This window comes from Echiichthys vipera (assembly GCF_963691815.1).
Source record: "Echiichthys vipera genome assembly, chromosome: 2".
Taxonomy (NCBI): domain Eukaryota; kingdom Metazoa; phylum Chordata; class Actinopteri; order Perciformes; family Trachinidae; genus Echiichthys; species Echiichthys vipera.
Window position 1 is genome coordinate 7,884,611 of NC_139827.1, and position 25,401 is coordinate 7,910,011.

At 41.5% G+C, this 25,401-nt stretch overlaps 1 protein-coding gene across 1 annotated transcript in view; it reads right to left on the minus strand.

The window, feature by feature from the left end:
• The window catches only part of LOC310958268 (protein sidekick-1-like), a 241,874-nt gene that overhangs the window by 124,316 nt on the left and 92,157 nt on the right, over positions 1-25,401 (minus strand). The window contains exons 3-4 of the mRNA XM_083929123.1: positions 24,626-24,732; positions 23,029-23,176 (exon numbers count right to left, since the gene is read on the minus strand). Coding sequence (XP_083785249.1) covers positions 23,029-23,176; positions 24,626-24,732 — 255 coding nt within the window. The remainder of the gene's footprint in view (positions 1-23,028; positions 23,177-24,625; positions 24,733-25,401) is intronic.

A 25,401-nucleotide genomic window follows, 5' to 3' on the forward strand; every position in this document is an offset into this window, starting at 1 on the left:
AAGCCAGATTGGTCTTTCATTAAGTGTCTTGCCCCAAGACTCATTTAATAAACACTCTCGGGTGTCTGCACTGCAAGGCTGATTGCTGAAAACACGCACACATACAAGCGTGCCAAGAGCTAATTAGCACACACATGTTGCAGGCCGGAGGACGAGTGAGCGAGCCAGTGCATGAATGAATTTTTTACATCTGAGTGCGTAAGTGTCTGTGAGTGTGTGTGTGTGTTGGATCTGGGGGCCGTCTCTCCTGCCAGCAGAGCCCACCTCTGCCCCGTCTGCCCTCCCTCTCTATCTCTGATAGGCAGCAAGGCACTTTATTAAACCACGCTGCGTCTGACATACAGAGGCTCGGGGTGTAGGAGAGTGGCGACAGGGCAGGAGTGGGGATACTCCACTGTAAACCGAGTCAAGACAGCAGAGCAGGCTTTTTGGCAGTTTCATCTCCAAAACAAGTGCCAGCCAGCCACCCACACATTACACTGCATACATACATACACACGCCTTTTCACACAGGCACTCACAGTTGGGCGCATTCACTGTTCCATGCAGCCGTTTTAACCGGATGTTTGCTTTGGTGATTAAGTCAGTGGACACATGAAAACAGTCTCTGTTGGACTGATTTACAGTTAACGTACACAGCTTCATACCTACTGAATGTAACATTATGTGTGAGCGGACGTGTATGAATGCTGCTTAAACTCAGGATTTTGTTATTACAGACTTTACATCGGGTATTCAAATTTTTTTAAGCAATCCTGCTCTCAGAATTGCCTGTCAGGTTGAGTTGTGGTGTGGTGTCCTCTATCCCAAAGTAATTGGTAGCTATAAAACTCTGCTGCAGAGTGCATTGTTTTCAATGCAGGGATGGGGAAAGCTCCTGTACCATATTCATCAATTTATGCTTGGATAACGTTTTTCTTTGTATGTGCAACTGCATACAAAAGCTGACATGAAAAAACACACAGTGAAACCAGTAATTGCTGTATAAGCATCACCATCCATATGAGTAAAAGTGTTATTTATAGTTCTTTTAAATTGATTGATTAACAGACACTCAATAACATTACAGCAGCTCAAGAGCTTAGAAAAGCTAAAAGGGGGAAAGAATGTGGACTGCAGGTTATTCGTGGCTTGTTGTTACCAGCTGCAACAGTGATGTTGGTGTTGTTTTCACCTAGTGAGTGTGAGTGTGAGAGTGTGAGTGTGTGAGTGTGTGTGAGTGTGTGTGTGTGATTGTGGCCATACTGGAGACAACTACTGTTGCAGGCACTACCACAGAGGCAGTTTTGAGTGTTTTGCCAGGTGTTTATATTTCTGTGTGTCTGTCTACACCCAGTCAACAAGATAGCATCCCTAACCTTGCAAAATAAAGTCACGCAACTTTACAGGTGTGTAATTGAGATCAAAATGACGGTCGAGTTTGAAAATTAGTCTGTGCAAGGGGCATGAGCTCCCGCACTTTAGTCCTCTTGCCTGATTTGGCTATCCTATCGCAAGACGGTCTCTGGTTAACTTTTCAATTCAGACATAAACATATAAACTTCTCTATACCTTATTGGACTCCAGTGAAAGAAAAGTGGAGGGGGATTTTCACCAATTTCAAAGGAAATTGTCAAAGAAGTCTTTTAGTGGCCGACTGAAATACCTTACCTGTGCTGTAGCAGTACATAGAGAAGAGAAAAGAGGACAGATCCTGGTGGTGATCAGAGAATAAACACAATGAAACCAACTTAACTTTGCCAGTTTCCTACAACAGTTTTGTGTAGATTTGGAGAATATGATAGATGTGTTTTTGTAATGGGATTAAACAGTCTAACTGAGTTAAGACTGAGGACTGGACCTCTGCCAGCAGCTCTCGACATTCTGCTGCCAGCAGCTTGACAGTGACTGCTTTAGTGATTTTCCATGCATAGTTTAAATGAAGCTATTGTTAACACAGCCTGGGGTTGAAGATTTGTTTTACAGTATATTTGCTGAACATCCTTTAATCCTCTTGCTCCGTCAAAATGGGATGCATCAAAAAATTATCTTAGAAAAACATTTGTTTAAGTTTCTGATTGCTCCAAATATGACGACAAGGCCTCAAAGCAAAATTAGTATTTAAAGTTTTGACATTTGAATTATTGGTTCATTTGTGCAGCTTTGACAGTGGTAACGCCACCAATTCTCAGCTCTCCTACTGTCATCAGTTTGTGATTCTGGTGTTTATAAAAGGGGAAACCCCGCCACCAAAACGGATGATTGAAACCCGCTGTTATTTTGGAATTGATTGGCAGAGCTTTTGAAAGGCTGCTTAATAACAAGTCTTTAATGTTTTTGATGCTGTCAGATTCTGTTTATATCATTAATAAAGGCAGTGAAACGCTCAAATATGACCAGTTGCTAAATATAAATAATTTAAATGTTCCATCTTTAACTCTTCAGTTGTTGACATACACAAAATGTATGTGGCTCTAAAAGTAAAAAGTGGGACTCATATTGAATGATGAGCCCTGATATTTTGTGACTCATGCAGCATTGATGTAGTTGCCGCTCAGCCGGATATCGCAGCATCTCAAAACTGAACTGCTATTGGCATCCCTGCTGCAAGACCCATTAAGTGCACTTCTTGCTCCAAGCTTGTTCTAAAAGAATCCCCTTAAAACACAAAATGTCACTTAAAACATTAAATGTCTGCTAACCTTTTATCTTGTAATCAACAAAAGGGAGAAAACAAAACAACTCCACATCTCTATAATAAGCCCACTGGAGCTGAACCAAATGAGAAGAAATAATGCAAGCAGGCTGCTGATGCATTACAAATGTGCATCAACTATTTAGAAGGCCTCGATTGTGACTATCTCAATTTAAATCAACCAAAATATTTAGAGACTATATTCAAATGATAACAGGGAAACATTCATGTTCATTAAAGGTACCGGTTAGGCACACCCACAGCTGTACGATACACATAAACTACTACAGACCACACACTGCATGGCCACAATTATATGGACAGCCAAGCAAAGTATATGGACACTTGGACATTACACCCAAGTTATTACTGAAAGAAACATTCAATTCATGGATTAGATAGAATAAAAGTATGCAGATTATGTACTTTTAGTCGTGTTATGTTGAGCTGGCCTTGATGAAAGAAATTCTTAGTTTACTAATGAATTAGTTCACTGGTTCTCAAACTGTGGTACTTGTACCGCTGGTGGTACTCAAGCTCTCTCAGGTGGTACGCGGAGGAATCTCCCAAATAAAAAAAGGACAGAAAGCTAAACTATGATGGCGAGAGAGTAAGCAGAAGTAAAATGATTGGTTTGAAAACACTGACAGGTCACTTCTGATGCCAACCCTAACCCTTCCTACAGCGTGGCTGTGGCTGAAGACAATAAATAATCTTCTGTTTCGAAATAACCCTTTCTGTATGCAGCTGAATAGCGTCAGCCAGGGGTCTGCAACATTTACTATCAAAAGAGCCATTTTGCCCCTTCTTCCACCAATTCAAATTTGTCTGGAGCTGCATAACATATTTGATGTCTCAGCTTATAAATGTCTATATATAGCTATAGGATATATACAAAAAATATAGAACCAAAATAAAGAAAACATTTTAGTCCTATTATTACCTGGTATAAAAATATTGTTCGATAATTTCTCACCGCATAACAAGCATACGGGGAGCCACTATTATGCGAAAAACACAAGATTAGCCACTGGCAGGGAAAGGCGCTGGGCCATAGACGAAGGATGTGGCGCATATTTTAGTTCCACATCATTTTTTTTTTAAATCACCTCGAACTCCAAGATAACAGGTGTTCTCTTCAAATCATTGACTCCTTTGCAAAAAACAAAACAAAAAAAACCTTATGTTATGTTATTTTATTTTATTTTACATTTTATCTTTTGGCAAAGCCACAGGGAGCCACTGAAGGGGCGCCCAAGAGCCGCATGTGGCTGAAGAGCCGCGGGTTGCAGACCCCTGGTGTAGGCCTATGCTTCTGTACTTTAATGTTGGTCTTAGTGGTGGAGAGCCTGATATTTTCTGAGGTGGTACTTCATGTACAAAGTTTGAGAACCATTGATTTAGCTGATTTAATCGGCAGATTTGTAAAACTGAGTTTCTCCACAAAAAATCATGCATAAGCACCACTTTACATGTTTACCAGAGATGTTCTCATACGTTTTTTGGAAATAAGTGATGAAAAAAAGCATAAAAAATTGAATCTTAGTCTACTGATTGGCTGAGAGAGCGCCGCCCTAATATTAAGTGCAACCAAACCCCTCTCTTGTGTCAAAACTGTAATGTTTTAGTGCTGCATGGTAAATCTTAAACAGTAAAACAGTGTTTCTACTCAGAGAATTACAGCCTGCATATGTGACTGCACATGAGACCAATAAAGAAAGGGAGGAAAAGAGAAAAAAAAAAAGATGGTAGAGGTTACAACAGTAATGAACACTAATGTGTTTGAGAGAGATTTTAACAGCTCCTTCACTGACTCAGAAAACATTTCCCTACCTTTTGCCCTACACACTCTGCAGCTCTGTGACTTGTAATTAACGCAGTGCCTAAATCACAGGCTTGCTTCCTCAATCACCTTTACAGTTTTCCTTCAAACGGTCAAACGGACACAGAAAGGGAGATTTTTCTGTGGTCGCTCACTGGGTTGGCCGGTTGCCACTGCCAATAAGTCCTCCATAAAACACACACACAAGCACACGGGCAGAGGAAGTGCATGCCTGTACACACAGTTGAGTATGCTTGTGCACACTCAGCCTCGGGCCTGCAGTCCAAAAGTAATTGGTGTATGTGTGTGTGTGTGTGTGTGTGTGTGTGTATGAGAAAGAGAGAGAGAGTGAGAGAGAGTAAAAGTTCGAGAGGGCTGCTGGACAGACTACGTTTGTTTAATGTCCCCTGGCATGGCCCGAGGGACAGGCAGAGAGAAGTGGAAAGGCAACGGTACAGGAAAAGAAAGCAAAGGGTGAGGTGGAGACAGGAAGAGAGGAGAGGAGCGAGGGATGAGGAGAGATGCTGAGTAAACAGAGGAGGGCGACTGTTTGCTCAGCTACCAGGAGCTCCATGACTCACTTCCTTTCTACCTCTGCTTTACGTCCGTCTGTCTCTTTGTCATCCACGCACACACTAACAAAGATATGCTTCTTTGCGTAAATGCACTCAAAAAATGATTGGCTTTGATGCAAATATATGTCATAACAGGTCACACATAAAAGTTACTGTACAAGACTGCATTCTTCTAATAAGGCAGCCGAATGAATGGTAACATTGTGTGTGTGTGTGTGTGTGTGTGTGTGTGTGTGTGTGTGTGTGTGTGTGTGTGTGTGTACGTGCAGCTGAGTGACTGTTTAGTCCCATTAGCTGGATGGATCTCTAGACGAATGGCTATTATCCTAATTAGCACTAATTATGTCTGCTTCCAATTAACTACACAACTGGCAGTGACTTCTCTCTCACCGTCTTTCCGCCTCACTCTCTCTCTCTCTCTCTCTCTCACTCTCTCTCTCTCTCTCTCTCTTTCTCTCTCTCTCTCATTCTCTGTCTTTCTCTGTCACACCTTGTTCTCAAACACCGTCTCTCCCAGCTGCTCAGCTAAAGAGCCCAGCTGAACAGAGAGGCAATCTTCTTCTACTTAAAAATAAAGCTGTCATTTCCTAATTCCGGTTCATGTGACTGTTTGAACCTGAAATAAAGAGTGTGACTGAGATTTTATATTCTGCTTTCACCCCAAATTCACTCTGTGAAGTGATCTGCAGCCAGGAGTGAAGAAGTATTTTGCTTAGTCTTTTCAGGAGTTGGTGTTTAATATTCAAGGTTACATGGTTTGATATAGCATGTGCTGCAGGAGAAGAGTGAGCCATGTGAGTTTATTAGCCGCCTTTCGTTGACCGCTTCAACTAGTTATAGGCCTCATATATCCTGATATTGTATATTTTTTGGAAATTCAATGAAGAAATCAACTTATCGATTAAAAAACCCAGCTGGGAATTAGAGATGTCCCAATGAGATTTTAATGTCACAATTATAGTCAGAGGAAATATCACAGTTTCACGGTGTCATCTAATCTCAACTTCATCCGTTTATCCGGGGTCCGGTCGCCGGGGCAGCAGCTTTAGCAGGGGACCCCAAACTTCCCTTTCCCGGGCCACATTAACCAGCCTAACTGGGGGATCCCGAGGCGTTCCCAGGCCAGTGTGGAGATCTAATCTCTCCACCTAGTCCTGGGTCTTCCCCGAGGCCTCCTCCCAGCTGGACGTGCCTGGAACACCTCCCTAGGGAGGCGCCCAGGGTTCATCCTTACTAGATGATCCTGAACCACCTCAACTGGCTCCTTTCAACGCAAAGGAGCAGCGGCTCTACTCCGAGTTCCTCACGGATGCTGAACTTCTCCCCCTCTCTCTAAGGGAGACTCCAGCCCCCCTCCTGAGAAAACCTATTTCGGCCGCTTGTACCCGCGACCTCATTCTTTTGGTCATGACGGTGTTTCACGTGTCTTGATTATTTATTTATTATTCAACATTATGAAAGGAAAAAGACACACACACATTCTTTTGGTCCTGCTCATAGAACATGTCAGCCTACTTCATATTGAAAATAGAGGGTTAGGACATGCTCACAAAACTGGAGTTACATCCAGGTAACAACTACATGTTTGTCCCTGTAAGATTAAGGAACTAAACAGAAACACTCCTCCACTTTAAACTTTTTTTGGTCCAGCTTTGTAACGTAACATTTGTGGATTTGTTAGAAAATATTCACCTTCAACTGTTTGTTATTTTGTAGATATCCAAAATGCTCCCATGCTGATGATTTAAGGGCCTTTTTGGTGAATATAAGGCTGGATGGTAGTTTCCTATGACATTTTTACAGCTCTTCTTCAAATATGACGAGTCTCCGACACAAAACAAACCAGCACGCACACACATGCTAAGTGACTGGCGAGATTCGTTTTCACAGGGCTACAGTGAAGGAATCAGGACGCCATAAATATAGTAGCTTCTACAATTCCTACAGTTATGAAACCATGAAGTTATGTGTGTGTATGGCAAAACGGCTTAACTTAATCTAGTTAATTAAACTCCTGAATCAAATCAAGATACTTTGTCACATTGATGCAAAACCAGATATATTAAAGGCATAGCTACTGCTATGCTGACAAATTTCCATCAGCTCATTATTTACAGTGTATCACTTGGCCCTAATTAAAAAAGTTGTATAACACTATTCATTATGTGTATTGTTCCATAATTACTTGCTGTGGATGTTTGCTTATCTGGGAATAGCTTCAAATCTGCTCACCGTTGAGTACATTTACACACAATATAAAATCAATAAAAGCCGTTGAGTGTGTGTAAATGCACTGTACACAGGCTAACACGGTAATCTATAAAACATATTCACATATTGCTGTTTAAATGTAGACTTCTTCTTTCAGGTCAGTAGTAACAGTATGGTGTGAACAAGCACAATGTTCCTGCTTTATTATCAACGCCAACACAACCACACACTTACAGCATCTCCTGTAAAACAAGGGTTTTTAACTGATACACTTGTCACCATGGTGATAGGAAATCAATACAACGACAAAAAAAATGATTCTGCCTACAGGTGAAAACATTTGAATCTACATTATTCTGTAACCAACATAATCAGACACACACCGGCTCTCATAGATCTTCTAATGTGCACAAAGCCTGAAGCTGAATCGTCAGTGAATGCATCACTCACACTGACCTGTTCCTTCTATAAAGCCATACTGTGTGACAGAGACTGCTGTGTCTGTTCCTTTGAAACTGGGAAAACGTTCACAAGCAGAAACTCAGGGCGCAAGCATGCATGGAAATGACTCAGCCAGTGTAGGCCAGCATGTATGTGTGTCTAAGTGAGGGCTGTCAAAATTGGCCAAAACTGGCGTTAGAATATTCTTATAAAAAACACTGATATGAATATCTACTTGCGTGTATTATGTCCATAAGAAGGCAAAACTACTTGTGTAGGTATATTTATTTCAACATTAACATGTCCGTTAAATATCTACATGCCTAAACATTACAAAATAAACAAATACAATAATGTTCTATAGAGAGACTGTAAAAAGTTAATGGTCGTAGCTTCCGGGCCTGAAAAGTGAAAACAATGTTGAAGTGCTGTAAACCTGAATTTTTTCTAATGGCCAGCAGGAGCAAAATCTCGGAAGGTCTCCGCTCACCCGCCAGCAAAAGTCCACTGGAAGATTTCAGACGGCTGAAAATAGGTAAATGTTCTTTTCAAGGTTTAGCTTAATGCAGCACCATTGAATCGTCACACGGCCCTCCTCGCCCTGCCATCTTGTCCAGATATTGTCACTACTGGCTCCAAAAAAAACAAGATGGCCACAGTTAAATGCTAAACTCCTGGCTTTAAACTGTAGTCCACAAACCAATGGGTTATGTCAGTGGCTACGTCCATTATTTTTCTATGGTCCTTTATTTTAAAACCTAATCTAACAAACACACCGGTCGTAAACACGAAATAACCGAGTCCCTGGATGTTCCTTAAATTTGTCTGATGATCATCGCATTGGCCTTTACCAACAGAAGTTCACGAATCTTGTCATCTCTCCAGTTAGTCATTTTTCATTGGCGTCTTTGTTTAAATGACCTTTGTTCTTCAACCTCAGTTGTTTGTTCTCTCCTGGTTTGGCAACAGCTACATGATAGAAACATCATCAACATGCCCACATGCTCGCTCTGAATTCTCTTGACAATGACCTGCTGAGCTTGATCGGAAATTTCACAGACAGGGAGCTGAACGTTCAGATTTTAGGGAGCAGTGGTCCAGGCCCATGCAAGATCGTGATGGGCAGACAGCCCTGGTACTTAATGTCCTAGATTATTCTTTCACAAGTCAAATATATTCAAATTTAGAATAATTGTTGAGAGCCCTGGTGTATGCTTGTATTTTGATGAGAACCACCAAGCAAACTGTAGTTTCTTCTTTTGGTTTGTGCTAAATGAAAACATCAAAGTAAAAAATGAGAGCAACCTCAGAGGGGTCCTTTTTGTGATTTTCAAGAGATCCATGTGTGCCCCTCCATCAACCAAGACTACAAAAATGTGTCTTCGCTCGTGTAATAACAGGCGAAAATGCAAGCTCAATTTCAGTGTGCCAACTGATATGCATAAACACAACCTCGGCTGTAACTCCATCCGCTGTGGTGAAAGCTGGTTTGTTTGGAGTCAGAAAATTGCCTAAGATGTGCAAGTGAAAAAATGGTGATGTATTGTCAATGTGAAAGCCGCTTCTCTAGCAGCATAAGCATGAACAATGTGTATGAGCCTGTTTGTGTGTGTGTTACAGTGTGTGTACCATATTTGTGTGCATGTGTGAGTGAGTGAGTGTGTACTGGCTGTGGTACCCTGCAATTATGTGGTGAGTTAGGGGTGACGATTATGAATGGGAAACTAAACGTGACCTTGCAGTGAATACTAAGAAAGTGGAGGAGAAAATACAAGTTTCTTTCAATGAGGTTGGATAGCTAAGTGTTTGAACTAAAAACCAAGGACATCGGTCACCACCTTAAGCACTGGGAACGCATTTATTTCTTGACACAAGCCCCCAAGTCATAAACTCAAAACTCCCATGTGAATACACGAGCAGAGAGGTTAGAGCACAGAAAGCGAGAGTGTAATTTCCTGAGAGCAGAAAATGCCAAAATTTTGCCTTTATTTGTTAGTGAGTGCAACGATATTCGTGACCTTCTGCTTATTGATCCAGCTCTCTGATCTTGAGGATGTCATCTTGTGCCTCTGATATTAACCAGTCAATCAGCATTCTGTTGTTTTTGTCTGGCTGTCCGGGGGATGTTTAGCTTAGGAGTTACAAAGCTATATCTACAGTGTGTGGGATGACGAACCAAAGGGACTGAGATAATCTCCTGAGAGAAGTGTGTTTTCCTTTATATGCTTATTAATTCCTTTCATGCTCCCTCCTGTGTTGACCACCTGCAGCGTGTAAGTGATTCAAAACCAACCCATCCTCAGTCACACCTCACTGCACTGTGAAGTCTCTCACTCGGTCTCTCACTCATCGTCCCCTTTGATTTCACTCTCTCTGATTTGTCCATTGGTTAAGAACTCTTCCCAATGATATATGTGGTTGTGTGGTTGCGTGGTTGTGTGTGTGTGTGGTTATGAGTGTGTGTATGGGTGCATGTGTGTACAGTCTGATCAGTGATGGATGTGTGTGTGGCAGGTAATTAAAACTGTGATTAGTGGATAATTAAAAGAGGTCTCTGTCTTTGGAATATTTAACGACTTTAGACAGAGGACACGCACACGAGTGCACACACACGAGCTGGCAGGTGGGAGTGTGTTGGTTCAGACTTTAATGGGGGTATAATGATTCCTGAGATGATGTAGGATATATGCAGGGAGACAAAAGTACAGTGAAAAGGAAGATGAAGAGAGGTAGAGAAAGAGGGAAAGTGGTAGATCAGACATGAAGACAAAGGCCTTTTGAAAGATACATATCCATAAAATTAATCATCATCAGCATGAGCTACAGAGTCCTGGACACACACACAGACACAGACACACACACACAGAGACACACACACAGAGACACACACAGACACACACAGACACACACAGACACACACACACACACACACACACACACACACACACACACACACACACACACACACACACTTCTCTGTTTTCTGTCTTTGAGTGATCAGTTCAGGCAGAAGCAGCTGCTCTGTGGCAGACAGTAATAGATTAACAGAGAATCACTAAACCCAGATCCCGCAGGCTTACACACACGTGGGAACATACGAACACATAACAATTAAAGAGTGAAGGAATTGTACGTGTAAAGCAATTAGAGCTCAATTCACACCTGGCATTACAATAAAAGCACAGCCCATGCTTATGAACAGTTATTAGAATATATTCTTGTCTGCATTGTGAGTGGATGTAGTCTCCGCATAGACTTTTCAAGCTTTCCAAAGACGATGCTAACATGCCCGTGTTCAGCAGGTACAATGTTTCCCATGGTCATCATCTAACTTTAGTACGTCTGCGTGCTAATGTTTGCTAATTATCAGTAAACACAAGGTGCAGATAAGGTTGATGGGAATGTCTTGCAAGTAGTGGATCCATAAACCTACGTATATTAGACATAATGACAGATTACCAAAGCTATTGCTATTCTTACTGAGGAGGATGTAGATCTGACTACCAAATATTCATTGAAATCTGCGCAGTAGTTGTGAAAATATTTCATCTTAACCCTGGGATAGGCAGTTTATTTTCGGTGATGTTGGGCAAAAGTCCATAATAATCTTTCATCACTTTGTAATTCAAGTGTTCTGAGACAAAACTAGACTTCTGCACCTCCTCTTGGCTCTTTTAGGCTTTAGAAAATCTAGCCTGTGACGGGAGACTTTGACCGATCACAGAGAGAGAGAGAGAGAGAGAGAGAGAGAGAGAGAGAGAGAGAGAGAGAGAGAGAGAGAGAGAGAGAGAGAGAGAGAGAGAGAGAGAGAGAGAGAGAGAGAGAGAGAGAGAGAGAGAGAGAGAGAGAGAGAGAGTGTGTTCATATTGGTTCAGGGCAGAGAGGGGAGAGGCAGAGCTGCAGGAAGAGGTCTCCTCTGCTTTTTTGGTTGTTTTTCTTTTTTTCAGACGACAGCTTTAACAAAAGTATCATTAACAGTTTTCAATACATTGCAATCTTAGCCACAAATGTGAAAGGTCAAGGAATTAGTAGAGTCATTAGGATTCATCATCTGGGAAACCATGAAAGTCTGTACATAATGTTCACTATCTGGGAGATTAGATGTTGAGATATTTCGCAGGATAAGTAAATAATTTGACCTGCTTGTGACACTGATCATCAAAATCAGAAAGATTCAGACTTTTGATACCAGGAATGTCTCAACAAAATCTCTAAACTAAATAAAAAACTACTCTAGACTAAAATGGTGGACCTGGCTGACTGGCATTTCCATTCCCAGAGTCACACTTCTAGCATGGCTGATAACAAACATAATGGGTATGGGGTTATTTGACATGATATAGTTCAGCCTGTGTTTACTTTTCATTTGCAGAACAGAACAGGTTGCCTCTTACAGGAGGCGCAACAAATGACAGGCAGTTTGCAGTTGCTGTGAATGCTACCGTAATATTGTGCCCTGAGTGCCTCTGTGAAGCTGAGCGCACGACAAACTTCAGATTAAGTCATGACGGTTGTACACCTCAAGAGGTACTTCTTCACCAGTCTGAACACACTGTATGAACTGCATATGAACTGTAGACCTGCCTGAGATCAAAATATGTATTATTGTGAATTCACTCACACTTCGATAATAACGTGTGCCCCATGTGTTTACACCTTGCGTTTGCATATGTTTTGGTTTATCTAGATATCCAGTTACAGATGGCATTTTAATACCAGGGCACGAGGTCTTAGTAAATGTAAACGATGGCCTAATAGGATTTGTTACAGTGCATAAAGTGTTAGTTCGCTGCTACAGCAACACGAAAAACTAGGTTGATTAGGTGAGGATAATTCAAATATGCAACTGTGTTTTAGGAAAATATAATAAAGGTAGTTAATAGGGACATATTCTGCAACTGTGAGGCAATCATCTCTGTCGCACTCCTGCAGTTTAGGGAGGTTTTTGTTCCTCCTCCTCCTCCTTCCTCTCCTGCTGCTTGTCTCCCTCCCTTGTGTGTGTGCAGCAGAGTAAGCTTCTGTCATTTGGGAGAGTCATTAAGTACAGCCTTGGAGTTAATGTCTTTTCTGCTTCTGACTTTTAAACAACTTTTCTTTTTACCTTGGTTGTTTGAGAAATGTGACACAGTTGCAAGCAAAGGGACACAAGTTAAGGAGGGATGAGAAGAGTCTCAAATGCACCTCGTATATCCATCAGACATGGAGGCTGTCATCATAGCAAACAACAAAATATGTGACTGCGAGCTGGGCTCTGAAAAAAATAGTGTTATCAGCTGTAAAATATTCACCCAGTTTTGCACCAAGATAGGAAAGGAAATGTGATTTATTAAAAACATAGTGTTCTTACCTTGTGGCATACGTGTGGGTCTACTTATAGCCTGCAGACTTGGAAACCACATCAACAGTTTTAAACAAAGCTACAACAAATTGCTTTTGGCAGAATAAGCAATGAATATTCATAGTCCGACAGCAGGCCCTAAAGTGCTGTCTTCATAATGCAATTCTATCCCACTCCACCTTGACAATGAATAATATTACCAGAAAATGCAATGCAATTAAAGCAACCCCTTGTTCAGTGTCTCTCTTTGCCACATGTGTCGCTCCCCCACTCCCCATGCAGTACAGTGATAACATTAAAAATTAAACAAGTCATCTGATTTCTTTACTGCAAAATTCATGAATAATAGTGTGGCTGAAGAATAAGTCGCCTCTGGACGATTTTCTTGCTAAAACCAGTCTCTTGCGAGCAGATAAAATGTATGAGTAAAAACACTGGACCTCAATTAGACATAGAAAGGAGCAGACATAAATTGTAAAGATGCGGAGAACTAGTCCTAAATTGCAGGTTAAAAAAAATCCTTTCGGTAATTATTTACACAGTTGATTACAAATGTAGAGAGGTGATTAGTAATCTCAACTGGATACATTATGCATGTGTGCACGGATACGCAGTCTGTAAACACACACAAGTCAGGGTTTTATCAGTTTAACCTCCACATATATCATGCTCTACTGCTGAAACTCCTTTGCTGTCAGATGACAAGAGACGCCAAAGGATCAAATGAAATGTACACAAGATGGGCATTCAGATCAAAAACAGCTCTGCATTGAAATAGTCCGGGGGGGGGGGGGGGGGTTGATGGGTGCTTCAGGTACCACCAGGACAATGGTTATGTAATCAGCCGCTTCATTCATGCTTCGCAATTACTGGCTCATTCACCAGCTATTTGGCTATCACTTAACTAAAACACATCAAATCATAATCACACGTGTGCATTCCTAACTGTTAGTCTGCTGATACCTTAATTCCGACACTTTGCTGCTGCAGCTTCCTCCACCACCCCAACCTCCTCCTCCTCCTGAGTTTTTGTGTATTTATAAATTAAATGTTCATGTATCTATTTATTAAGTGGGGGACAGCTGTCTCAGCAGAATCCTCACTGCTGCACAGATGATTTGAGAGTAGAATCTTTTCTGCCACATCTATAACTATTTGCTAGAAAGTGTCTCTGACTAAAGTGCACAAACTTCAGAGTTGGCTTCCAATTAGTTCCACAATCTAAAAAGTCACCAACGGAGCACCAACACCATAGCCAAATCAATTTCCACAGAGCTTCCACAATCTTGAACATATAAAATCTATTCATCATTTCCCTTGAAAGGCCTGGGGTGAACCGAAGGTCGAGAGCGGAGGAAAACCAGGATTACCATTATCCCTTTGAACTGGGATCAACAACCACTAATACTACCTGACAGGAAAGAAGGACAAAGTGTGAGAGAGGGCGAGAGCAAGTAGCAAACAAGAGACACACAGAGCATCACCATTTCTGTTGAAATGAAGAGAGAGGTAAGATATTGAAGTGGAAATGGAAGAGTTTATAGTAGAGAATTTTCATTCTGTTATTTGCCGCCACATTAGGCGACCAAAGGAGCAATTCAATTATGGAAAGGGATGGAAAGTGGGAAGGAAAAAAAGAGGAGAGCTAAAAGGGAAAGCACGGGAGAGGTAAATTGGAAAACATCAAGTTCAGACAGGCGTCAAAAAAAAAAATCCTGTTGCTTTATGTCCTGTCTTGTATTTTCGTCTCTGAAATTATTCAATGTAGAAACCTTCTGTGAAATACAGAATGCTAATTTTAATATCACATCACAGTGGTGTATTAGTGACAATAAGGCAATTAACTCTAATACAACGTCTTGGCAAGGCAGGTGCTTTGGCTTATGTACAGTAGGTATTTCCTATTGTTCCTTTTAATATCAGCACTTCAAATTCTAATGACAGGCCTTATATGAACTGTTAATTTAAAAACTTAGGTAATTAAAAGGGCAGCAGCACTTTCCCATCATGTTGTCTAGAAAACACATGGCAACACAGGCAGAAATTACCCAGATAATGAAGCCATACATGTGCAGTTTTTGGCACGTCAGACTGATAAGTGTTGTCTGTTTATCAAGTAGGTCTTGCAAGAGCAAGGCTGTCTGGCTAACTAATTTAGAATATTACAATAATTTAACTACTGTAACTCCACAACTGAAATCCTATTAGATATTATGGCTGCAAATCTTCAGTGATTTTATGTGAAATTAGTTTTTCTAAATGTGCTGTAAATGACTGATTGGAATTGGAGTCGACTTTTTCCTTCCACCTCACACCTGATGACCCTTTAGACTTACATGAACAAAACATGGACACTGTTGATGTCATGTACACAGGGATATGGATTAGGGAAGGCATGAGTAATGTTTTCCCAGATTGATTAATCGCATTAATCACTTGAGGGGGGAATCGATTCCTCAAAGAGAAAAATCTATTGTTAGGACGCATCTTCTGTGTCCTAATAGTGAGCTAGTGTCCTACTATCAATTCTAATGCTCTCTGTCCACAGTAAATCTTTTGAATATGCACAAAATGTGTAACACATTACCTCTGAAACTCTTCTGGTCTACCTTTTCTGGCCCCTCCAACAGTCTTAAGTGTTTGTAGTGAAATGAGGAGGTGTTATATAAATACCTCTGACAAAAGTTCAGCTCAAAACCGTCCGCATCATGCTGCACAGCCCTGTATTGTATCTATCTGTCATTAACCCAACGAGTTCCCTCATAGCAGTGAGCAATTAAAGAACCGGTTATTCACGGTTATCCCTAATATGGATAACCATTCATTCATTCATCGTCAACCTCTTGTCCCTGTCGGGGTCGCGGGGGGCTGGAGCCGATCCCAGCTGACATCAAGCGTGAGGCGGGGTACACCCTTGACAGGACGCCAGTTTATCACAGGGCACATAGAGACGTACAGAGACCATTCACACCTACGGGCAATTTTTAGAGTCATCAATGAACCTGACACAAGCTTTTTTTTGGACTGTGGGAGGAAACCGGAGAACCCGGAGAAAACCCACGCAGACACAGGGAGAACATGCAAACTCCACACAGAAGGGCCTCAAAATAGATAAAAACTGGTATCAGACTCGAAACCATACTCACTGTTCATGCAATAAGAGTGAAATCCTTAACAAAGACACAGGATTGTAGAATACAATAAGTAAGTAGAGAAAACTTTTGCACAGGGCTCTTCTTGGTCGTCTTAAAATCCTACATGTCTGAGATGTTTTTGTAATCCCAAAAGTAACTAAATCATATCATTGAGAAGAAAGTCACATACAGTACCCTAAGCTTCTGGTGGCTCTAGAGATTAAGTTCCAGACACAATGGATTCAGATGAGCTTTACTCCATATTCATTTCCTGTAACCTTTTTTCCCCCAAGTCTCCTTCTACCTCTCTCTCAGTCACTTTGATCCTCCCCTTTGGCTGCCGTGAGAAACTGAGTCATTATGAAACGCAGCGGTGCCGTTGTGGATGGAAGACCTTTCAAATGGCCGGTTGTATTTTCAACATGTCGTGTGATCTAAGCCCACACATCCTTTGAGTCTCCCTCCAAATGATGCTCTTTTTCTCTTGTGCTTGTTGTCTTTTACACACACACACATGCATATGTGCACAAATACACGGACACAAGCACACAAAACATCTGTTCGCAAAGTTCAGACAGCGAGAAAGTTCCTTCTGTTCAGACCTCTGCTGTGTGTGTCAGAGATGGAAAGCAGCAAAATAATGAATCGCTCCCTCTGTTAAATGTGGTGTTTGACAAATTAAAATGAATGAATGTCGAGACACACGCACATGTACACACGCACACACCAACACACACACAAACTTCCACAGCATATGGATGCTTAAGCCAGACCTATGAGGAGAAATATTTCCCATAAGGCCCAGTCCTGACATTGACCACCTGTGACATCAGCGCTCTCCGGACTTCCAAGCAACGAGAAACTGAAATATTCGCTGTCTGCCCTGCCATGCCTCTGCATAGATCACTGCCTTTATTTGATCAATCTGGCCTCCCTACGTCCCTGATGGGAGAAGAAAGGAGAGTTCTAATTCTCCTCCTCCTGGCTGTCTTCTTAAAGCTGCTGGGTATGAGAATCATTTCACGTCCATCTGCCACAGGCCTCAGAGCTAATTAAAAGCAGCAGCTCGCTCTTCTCGACCTGGGCTGCGGGTCATAGCTAAAATATATATCAGCGGTGGTGGCGCTGAGGTAACAGCACTGTCCCAAAGTTGTTTTGACTGCTGCTTGACAGCAAAATTACAGAAGAAAACATACTGTCAACTTCAGAGGCCCTTGTGAAAACAGGAGGATGAAGGTAAGAAAAACATTTTGCAGAGGGAAGGAGAGGGGTGGCAATCACAGTGATGGCAGACCAGCATGGAGATGGAGGGGGCAGGGAGTGTGAGCTCCATTAGATTAAAGCAGAGTCTGTGCAAAGTGACAGCTTGTAAGTTCTTTGCTGGCCAGTATTTTGAGGGCTGGGGAGTCTGGGAGTGTTCATTCACTGATAGGGTGTGTGTGTGTGTGTGTGTGAGAGTGTGTGTTTGTGTGCGCGTGCGTACGTGATGGGTAAGGCAAAGCATAGACACACAGAGGGAGGGGGGTTTGTGTGTGAGATGGATATGTAGAGAGGGGTTAGAGGCGGGCACATAGACATAAATTGAGAGCACAGGGAGAGGCAGAAAGACAGACAGTGAGATGGGGCTGGGGACTCTGGGAGTGATGCATATCGGATCAATAAACTTCATAAACAACATCATCAGCTCGGTCACCACGAAGACAGCCAACCGCCAGGCACCATCTGGCCCTGTCTCACCGGACCGCGGGATCAGCCAGCGTAACCTCGCGCACGAACGCAACGCATACACACAGTGTTACACACAGTGTTACACAGGCAGAACCGTGCAAATATTCAGTGTGCGCGCTTGGACACGCATGAGTGCACACAGAAACGTTTGAGCCAGGTAGACGTAACTGAGATTGGTCTGGGGAGACAGATTGTGTGTGCATGTGTGTGTGGGTGCGTGCGTACACCACAGCAGTTAAGCAGTTTATTCAGGAGCAGAAGTTTATGGCTTCTGCAACAGTATATCCTGTAGCATGATAATGACCGTAAAAGAGACAGAGAGTGAGCAAGGGAGAGCCAACGGAGAGAACAAAGCCATATAAAGAATAATTTAGAGGCAGAAAAGTAGGAGTGAGAGATGGAGCGGCGAGGTTAGAGGGGGAAAGTGAGAAGAAGACATGTCTTGTAGAGACAAGAGGGAAGCTGTGAAGAAAGGTGCAAATTAGTCTTTTCTAAGAGGGTTCAAAGGAAGTGTTATGCATGAGTCTGCATCACAGTGTGTATGTGGACCGCAAGCAAATCAGAATGCAAAGAAAGAAGTTGTTATTCATATAATATAAATACTTGAAGATGATGTAGTGAGTTTGAATTATTTTGATCATATTACAGTAGGTGTGTGTGTGTGTGTGTGTGTGTGTGTGTGTGTGTGTGTGTGTGTGTGTGTGTGTGTGTGTGTGTGTGTGTGTACTTCTACTATCTTTTTGAGGACCAATATTAGAATTTTCCCAACAGAGTGAGGACATTTTTGGAAAGTAGGGACATTATGGCCGGTCCTCACTTTTTCAAAGGCCTTTTTGGGGGTTAAGACTTGGTATTAAGGTTTAGGTTAGGGTAAGGGTCAGGGTTAGGCATTTAGTTGTGATGGTTACGGTAAGGATAAGGGTCAGGGTTAGGCACTTAGTTGTGATGGTTACGGTTAGGGTAAGGGTCGGGGTTAGGCATTTAGTTGTGATGGTTACGGTTAGGATAAGGGTCGGGGTTGGGAATTTAGTTGTGATGGTTACGGTTAGGGTAAGGGGCTAGGGAATGCATTATGTCAATGAGTGACCTCACAAAGTCAAATGTTTAAGAATGTGTGTGTGTGTGTTGGAGTGTGTGTGTGTGTGTGTGTGTGTGTGTGTGTGTGTGTGTGTGTGTGTGTGTGTGTGTGTGTCTTTGAAGATAATTCTAGAAACATCTGAAAAATTGTTTACAAAATTAGGAGGATGAAATGTTTCTGGATATGTTTGATCCATCTAACAACATCATTCAAATTACTCCTGTATCACAAAATAGATTACCATAACCAGACACTGAATTGGCAGAACCAGCTGTCATTTTTTTTTTCTAGTTGCCATGGATACAGGTGCAAAAGCCTTAAATCTCAGACAAACTCTCTGCTTCAAAGTTGCACACTAACTGGGTCTTCTTTCCCCAAACAAACTACCAACATCACTGTACCTCTGTGTGAATAAAGAGATCATATTAGAGCAGGTTTCAACTTTCTGCTTCTGTGTCCTGCGTAGTCACAAATAATTTTTATACTGAAATGAAAAAATATGATTTAAAATGTTTAAAATTCTATGTGCCCGCAAATAGCTGCTCATCAAACAGCAGGAAAAACTGTGTTTAGAGCCAGCACAATTTCAAATGTTAGGCTGTGAATTAAGGATTTATTTAGACCAAACCAAAGTTGGTGAACACTGTAAAGACAAACTAAGAGGGATCTGGTGAGTTTTATTTTGTTTCTCTCCAGATTGAACAAAGTGTGTTTTCATGAGTTAACAAGGCAATAAAGCTAGTGTTACTTCAGTTAGAGGGAAACTTGAATTTAGAAGATGTACAGTTATTTCTCGCTTTATTGTCCAACCTTATTTGAGGTTGCCATTTTTACTTCATTTTGTGTGAATTATTTAAGACGTAAAAACGGGTCAGAACTGCAGTTTAGTTTGCCTTTTGTACTTTTTGCATAGATATTTTGCCAATGATTAATGAAGCAATCATTTATGAGCGACACCTATAAGGTGTGGGTTTATCAGCCCCAAAGAGTGTTGTCTGAAAATGCCTTATCAACGTATACTGATAACACATGGACATGGTTGCAGAGTAAACAAAGGCTTCACAGTGACAGAAACAAAAAATGGCGGTTTTCTGTGTCAATCTTTCCTTTTTCAGAGTAGAAAGAGACATTGCGGTGGTGATCTAACCACTGATTTAACCAGACAGAAACAATTGAGAACAACAACAGAGCGGAGCTTGGCGAGCTGTTGCCATGAGGATTCAGAAACCCGCAAAGAAGAGCGTAGTGGGACTGGCGTAGCGTTGTTGCAGCGCGCCTACAGGGAGCGCATGGAGCAAGTCTCCCAGCGCGCCGGTATTTGATGCACTGAGATGGATATGAGAGAGGACGCAGTCATCTTTTTCACACAGGCTTCTACTCAAAGGGCCAGTAAATATTCTTCCCTGGGCTGGATCCGGCCCGGGGGCCGCCAATTGAATAGCCCTGCTCTAAACACTACAACAAAATCCTCTAGGATGAAAAAACGTTACTGGTTGATTAAAGTGTTTCAGGCTCTTTATCCCCTTTTGAGCATGAAACAGATTAAATGAATTTAACATTTAAAACGAAAGACCAACTTCACTATCATCATGTTAGACCAGCTTTAGTTTGGTTACTCTCACTGAACTAAAGCACACACACACACTTATATGTACTGTGTCAACTAACTGGATTGCTGACTGTGTGTACTGTGGATAACCAACGTACTGCAACTGTAACTACATATAGTTTCGAAAACCGGATCTATTGTGTAACTGCTTAAGCAGGAACACTGATTGCCAGAGTGAAATGTTATTAGTTTACTGGTTTGGTGCTATACGGGTTTCTCTCTCTCATCCATTTAAGTAGGGGAGAAGTTTCCTGGACACTCGATTGAGTTAATTGAGATGGGCAAATGATTTATATCAAATTATCGGAGGTGACATGTCTCCCTATCTGCATAAAAAATGTATATGGTCTAAATAAAACACCGCCTAAATTAAGTGTGAAGCCTTCGCTGTGTGAGACGGCACCTCTGCGTTTTATTCCCAGAATGTCACTAACACTGTATTTCAGAAAAATGTGTTAATATCTTATGGCTATAGTGGAAGCAGTCATGTATTCAGTAGGAACTAACTGTGTCTGCTATAAGAATTTAATGGGTTATCCTGATAATAAAATGCATGGACTGTGCGTTTTCTAAGCAGGATGTTTATGATTTTTTTCTCAACTTAATTAAGATTAAGGGCAGAGAGAATGGAGACGGTATGGAGCTACATTTAAAACATATTCTGCCTCCGATTCAGGCCACAGCGTCATCTGTGTCGTGATCATTAGGCCAAACCTCTCAGCACCTGCCAAACTGTGACAGCCAATTGATCACTGTCGAATCATATAGTGTTTTAAATGCCGCTAATCTCCTGCTGCAACTGTTACATCAGTGCTTACTCAACAATCTCTGCAGCCACCACATCATTTTCTGTTATTTTTTGCAAATGGGCATCTTCAGGAACAGATCACTACTGCCACACATTACTATGCTGCTTTTTTCATTGTGTAGCAAACTTTGAAGGAGGTGGTCCTGGTTAACACAGATATCTTGTGTTTTTTTCTTTGTGCTCATGCGGACGTGAATCTACAGGCTCTGGTAAGCTTTCAACAGCACATGGAATAGTTATTTCTCAGCATCCAGGTCTACAGCCTCTTTAGTGGCTCTGTGAGGCTGAATCTTACGGAAGCATCTGGATGAGGGTGGTGGAGAAAGGGCTCATTAGACCAGGCGGTCAATGCTACTTTGATATGGGGCTAAGTGGCCATTAAATCATTTAATTGACAGGTGCACATTTGTAGCATTAGGAGATTTTATTTGCATCTGTTTTTTTTGTTTTTACTTGCCAGTGGTAGTGGAAGCAACAGTTGTGGTGTATTTGTAAGAGGTGAGGTCACTGTAGTGGTGAGGCTCTGACAGCAAACACTTTCAATACAGGCAGTGTCTTGAGTCTGCCATCATTAAGCCACACTCAATGAAGCCTTATTAAGTTAACAGGAGAGCCATTTTCCTAGTCCATCCAAATTAAAAAGCAAAGTCAAACTTGTTTGAACCAACAACAAAAATGATTAAAACAAATCAATTAAAAAAAGAAAGAACTGCTAATGTAATCTGACTACCAGGCTCTCTTCAAAAGCACTTTTGAGACAGTGACTGTCATTAAAGGAATGAAAAAGTTGCTGTCTAGCCATTTAAGTGTACAGCAAGGCCACTGACAATTTTCATTCAGTAACACACAGGGGAGCAGTTAGTGTTCTTAATGGGGAGCTAGTCATCGCTGAGTGTGAGAGCTGCCTAATAAAATCACTGAAGGTCTATATCTTAGCACCTACTTTCACTGATGAGTAGATTCACACATATTCTAAAATCATTTAAAATACTGCCCCAGTCCGTAGCACACTACTCAGAGAAACGGTCCACAACAAACAGACACGTCCCTGCGCAGTCTGAAAAATGACATTAATAAACTGTATGGACATTTTTCAACATAACGACACTGCCAGAGTAGCTGTAGCCACTACATAATAATATGGAAATTACAGGCGTATCAAAAAGAGCCAGACAACAGCATTAAACAAAAGACTTTGAAATAAAGCTCATACAACACATCCAGGGACCCTCATATCTCTTCAGTGCTATTAATATAAAAGAACATCTCCCGTGCACCTCAAATTACTTAATAACCTTGGAGATTAGACAAGAGAAAAAGATTTGATTAATTGAAAAATCCATTTTATCTTCTCTTGATAATGTCCTAGGTCCATTGTACAGATGTCTTACAAAAAGGTCAGTTATCTAAATGGTTTATTATTCATAACAATTAGGGTGCGAGGATTAAAAAGAACTTTTGTGCTTCTGTGGCATGCTAATTAATATCACTGAGGGATAAGAACTGTAAAATTACATTTTTATCTCGGGCAGTATTTTTTTTATACACACTTTGTACCAGTGTGTCTGCACAAGTCAGACAGAGAGACAGAGAATATAAGAGACACTTACATTTGGTTGTTGGGGATTATCTTGTGTCCATCTTTGAACCATGTGACTAGGGGTAGGGGGAAAGAGGCGAGGGGGGGCTGGCTGATGATGGCTGCTCGGCCCTGAGTCACCGTCTTTCTTTGCTCCTCAGCAGAGAAGTTCCCCATATCTGGGAGAGGAGAGAGAGGTACGAAGAGCATGAGTATCAATGTCAACGTATTAAATTACATTTAGCCAGAAAGAATATTAATGGAAGTTATTAAAATGACTGAAAAAGAAACGTGGTCACACCAGAAAGTGGCACGGTGAAATCACACCAATGTGTCTTCATGAAATATGTGGTTGTAAACGCTTGGTGATGTAGTGACTAGGGATATTAGTCAGGTTCATTTTGCTTTCCTCGGCCCAACAGCCATTACAACAGATACATTTTTAATTTGAAAAAATGCAGGATGACAACACACATAGTTGTCACGTAGCTTTCATGTGTGAAAGCTGTCAAGTAGTCAACTGTCAGAACTGTTTCTGTCTGTTTTTAAGATGCTATATAAGGAGCAACTCCTTTAAGGAATAACTGCATAGTGCATGGGTACGTGCAGTGCATTAGCAAGTGTGCGGTGCTGAGAAAAAGAAAAACAGAGCAGGCGTGTGTGAAGTATGAAGTTAGCAGAAACCGTATAGCTGTGATCGTAGCAGTGCAGTGAGTTTGTGTAATGTTACAGTTACAGTCAAGACACAAGCCAAGTTCCTGTGTTTTACTTTCCACCTGACTTAGTAACTACAGGAAGTTAGCCCCGAAGCTAGCCATAACTTTAACACATAACACATAACAGGCTCACAGTGGACAGACCTTTAAGGGGGACAAGCTATTCTAATTTCACCATGTAGTGGAAACATGACATTAGTGTAAACCCTCCTCCAAATTTGCTTAGCACCTTTTAACTCAAACTGCTAGCTAGCAAAGCTGTTAGTGGAGTGTGACTGTGTATGCAAATTCACCTATTGACCGGCTTGCGTAGTAGTGACTATAGTCACATTGGTAGTTGATGAACTACTGTAGCTGGTGAACTAACAACTATTAGGCTAGTTGTTAGCGCTGGTCAGTCACAAAAGCTGAATTTTAAAAGCAGGATTTCTTTCTACTATGTCTGTACTGGGCCAGTTAGCGAGCTAGTTAGCTTGGTCGATAACATTACATTAAGATAAAAAGTTTATTCAATAGCTTCCTCCATTGTTGAAAAAATTGAGAAGATGGCTTCCTTTCAACTGCACACATTAGCGTGTGGAAGTTCACAGTTTTGCTTTACCCCCGGAAGCAAATCAACTGATTGCAAAGATTCAATTAAATTAAGTGATTTTGGGGCGGCCGGTGGCTGAGTGGTTAGAGCAGTCGCCCCGTGTAAAGAGGCTGAAGGTTCTGGAGGCAGCGGCCGTAATTTTCATATTAAAAATAAATTAATTTTTACTATATTTCTGACTGCGAAAAGGGTTGACTAATCGTGATTTCAGTTGGACTTTAAGAGGCGACTCGTTGCTGCTGGATCCATTTCCCTCAAAACCAGCATCCTTAGCCATTAAAAAGAACTCATGTACTGTTTTATGAAACTTGTGTACTCACAGGCCACCTGCACCTCTGTTCTCCTGTGTATGACCGTTCCCATCCTGTTCCTCACCATACACTGATACAGGCCAGCATCTGTCCTCTTCAGAGACTGGACAGGCAACCTAAAGATGGACAGACACATAGAGAGCATTGTGATGAGGGTGTGTGTTTATCTCTGAGCTCGGGCTGCACAATGAATGAATGATGATGATGTCCAACACCAAATGTATAAACTCCACATGCTGCATGCTTATGAATACTATGGAGGCAGTTCAATCGGTGCCTGAAAGTATCGAAGGTTTGTACCCAGCCCTAGACTTCAGAAAAAATATAGTTTGATACAGATCAAGAATCGCACCATTAATTTCATATGTTTTTCAATGAAAAGGAGAAAGAAAGAGGATAATTCCCTCTAACATTGTGAATCATATTGCGATATCAGTCAAAATAATCGCAATTTGGTATTTGGTGTTATGCAGCAGACCTACTCTGAGCTGTAAATAAACAGTATTAACAGGAGAAAGGCAGGGGTGGGAGTGATGTTTGGAGACCAACGAGGCAGAAGGCGAGGAAGGTGGACGTCTGTTTGTCCACACATATGCACTCTTCATGACCTTGATCGAAGAATGGATTGGGCCTAATGTTGTCAAAATTCCCCAAAAACAGAAGGAAGGGCAGAGCGGTGCATATGTAGAGTATGCGTGTGTGTATGTGTGCATGTGTATATGTGTGCGTGTGTTTTGTGTATGAAAATGTTTATGACTGTGTGCTGTTTTGTATTTTTTACTGTG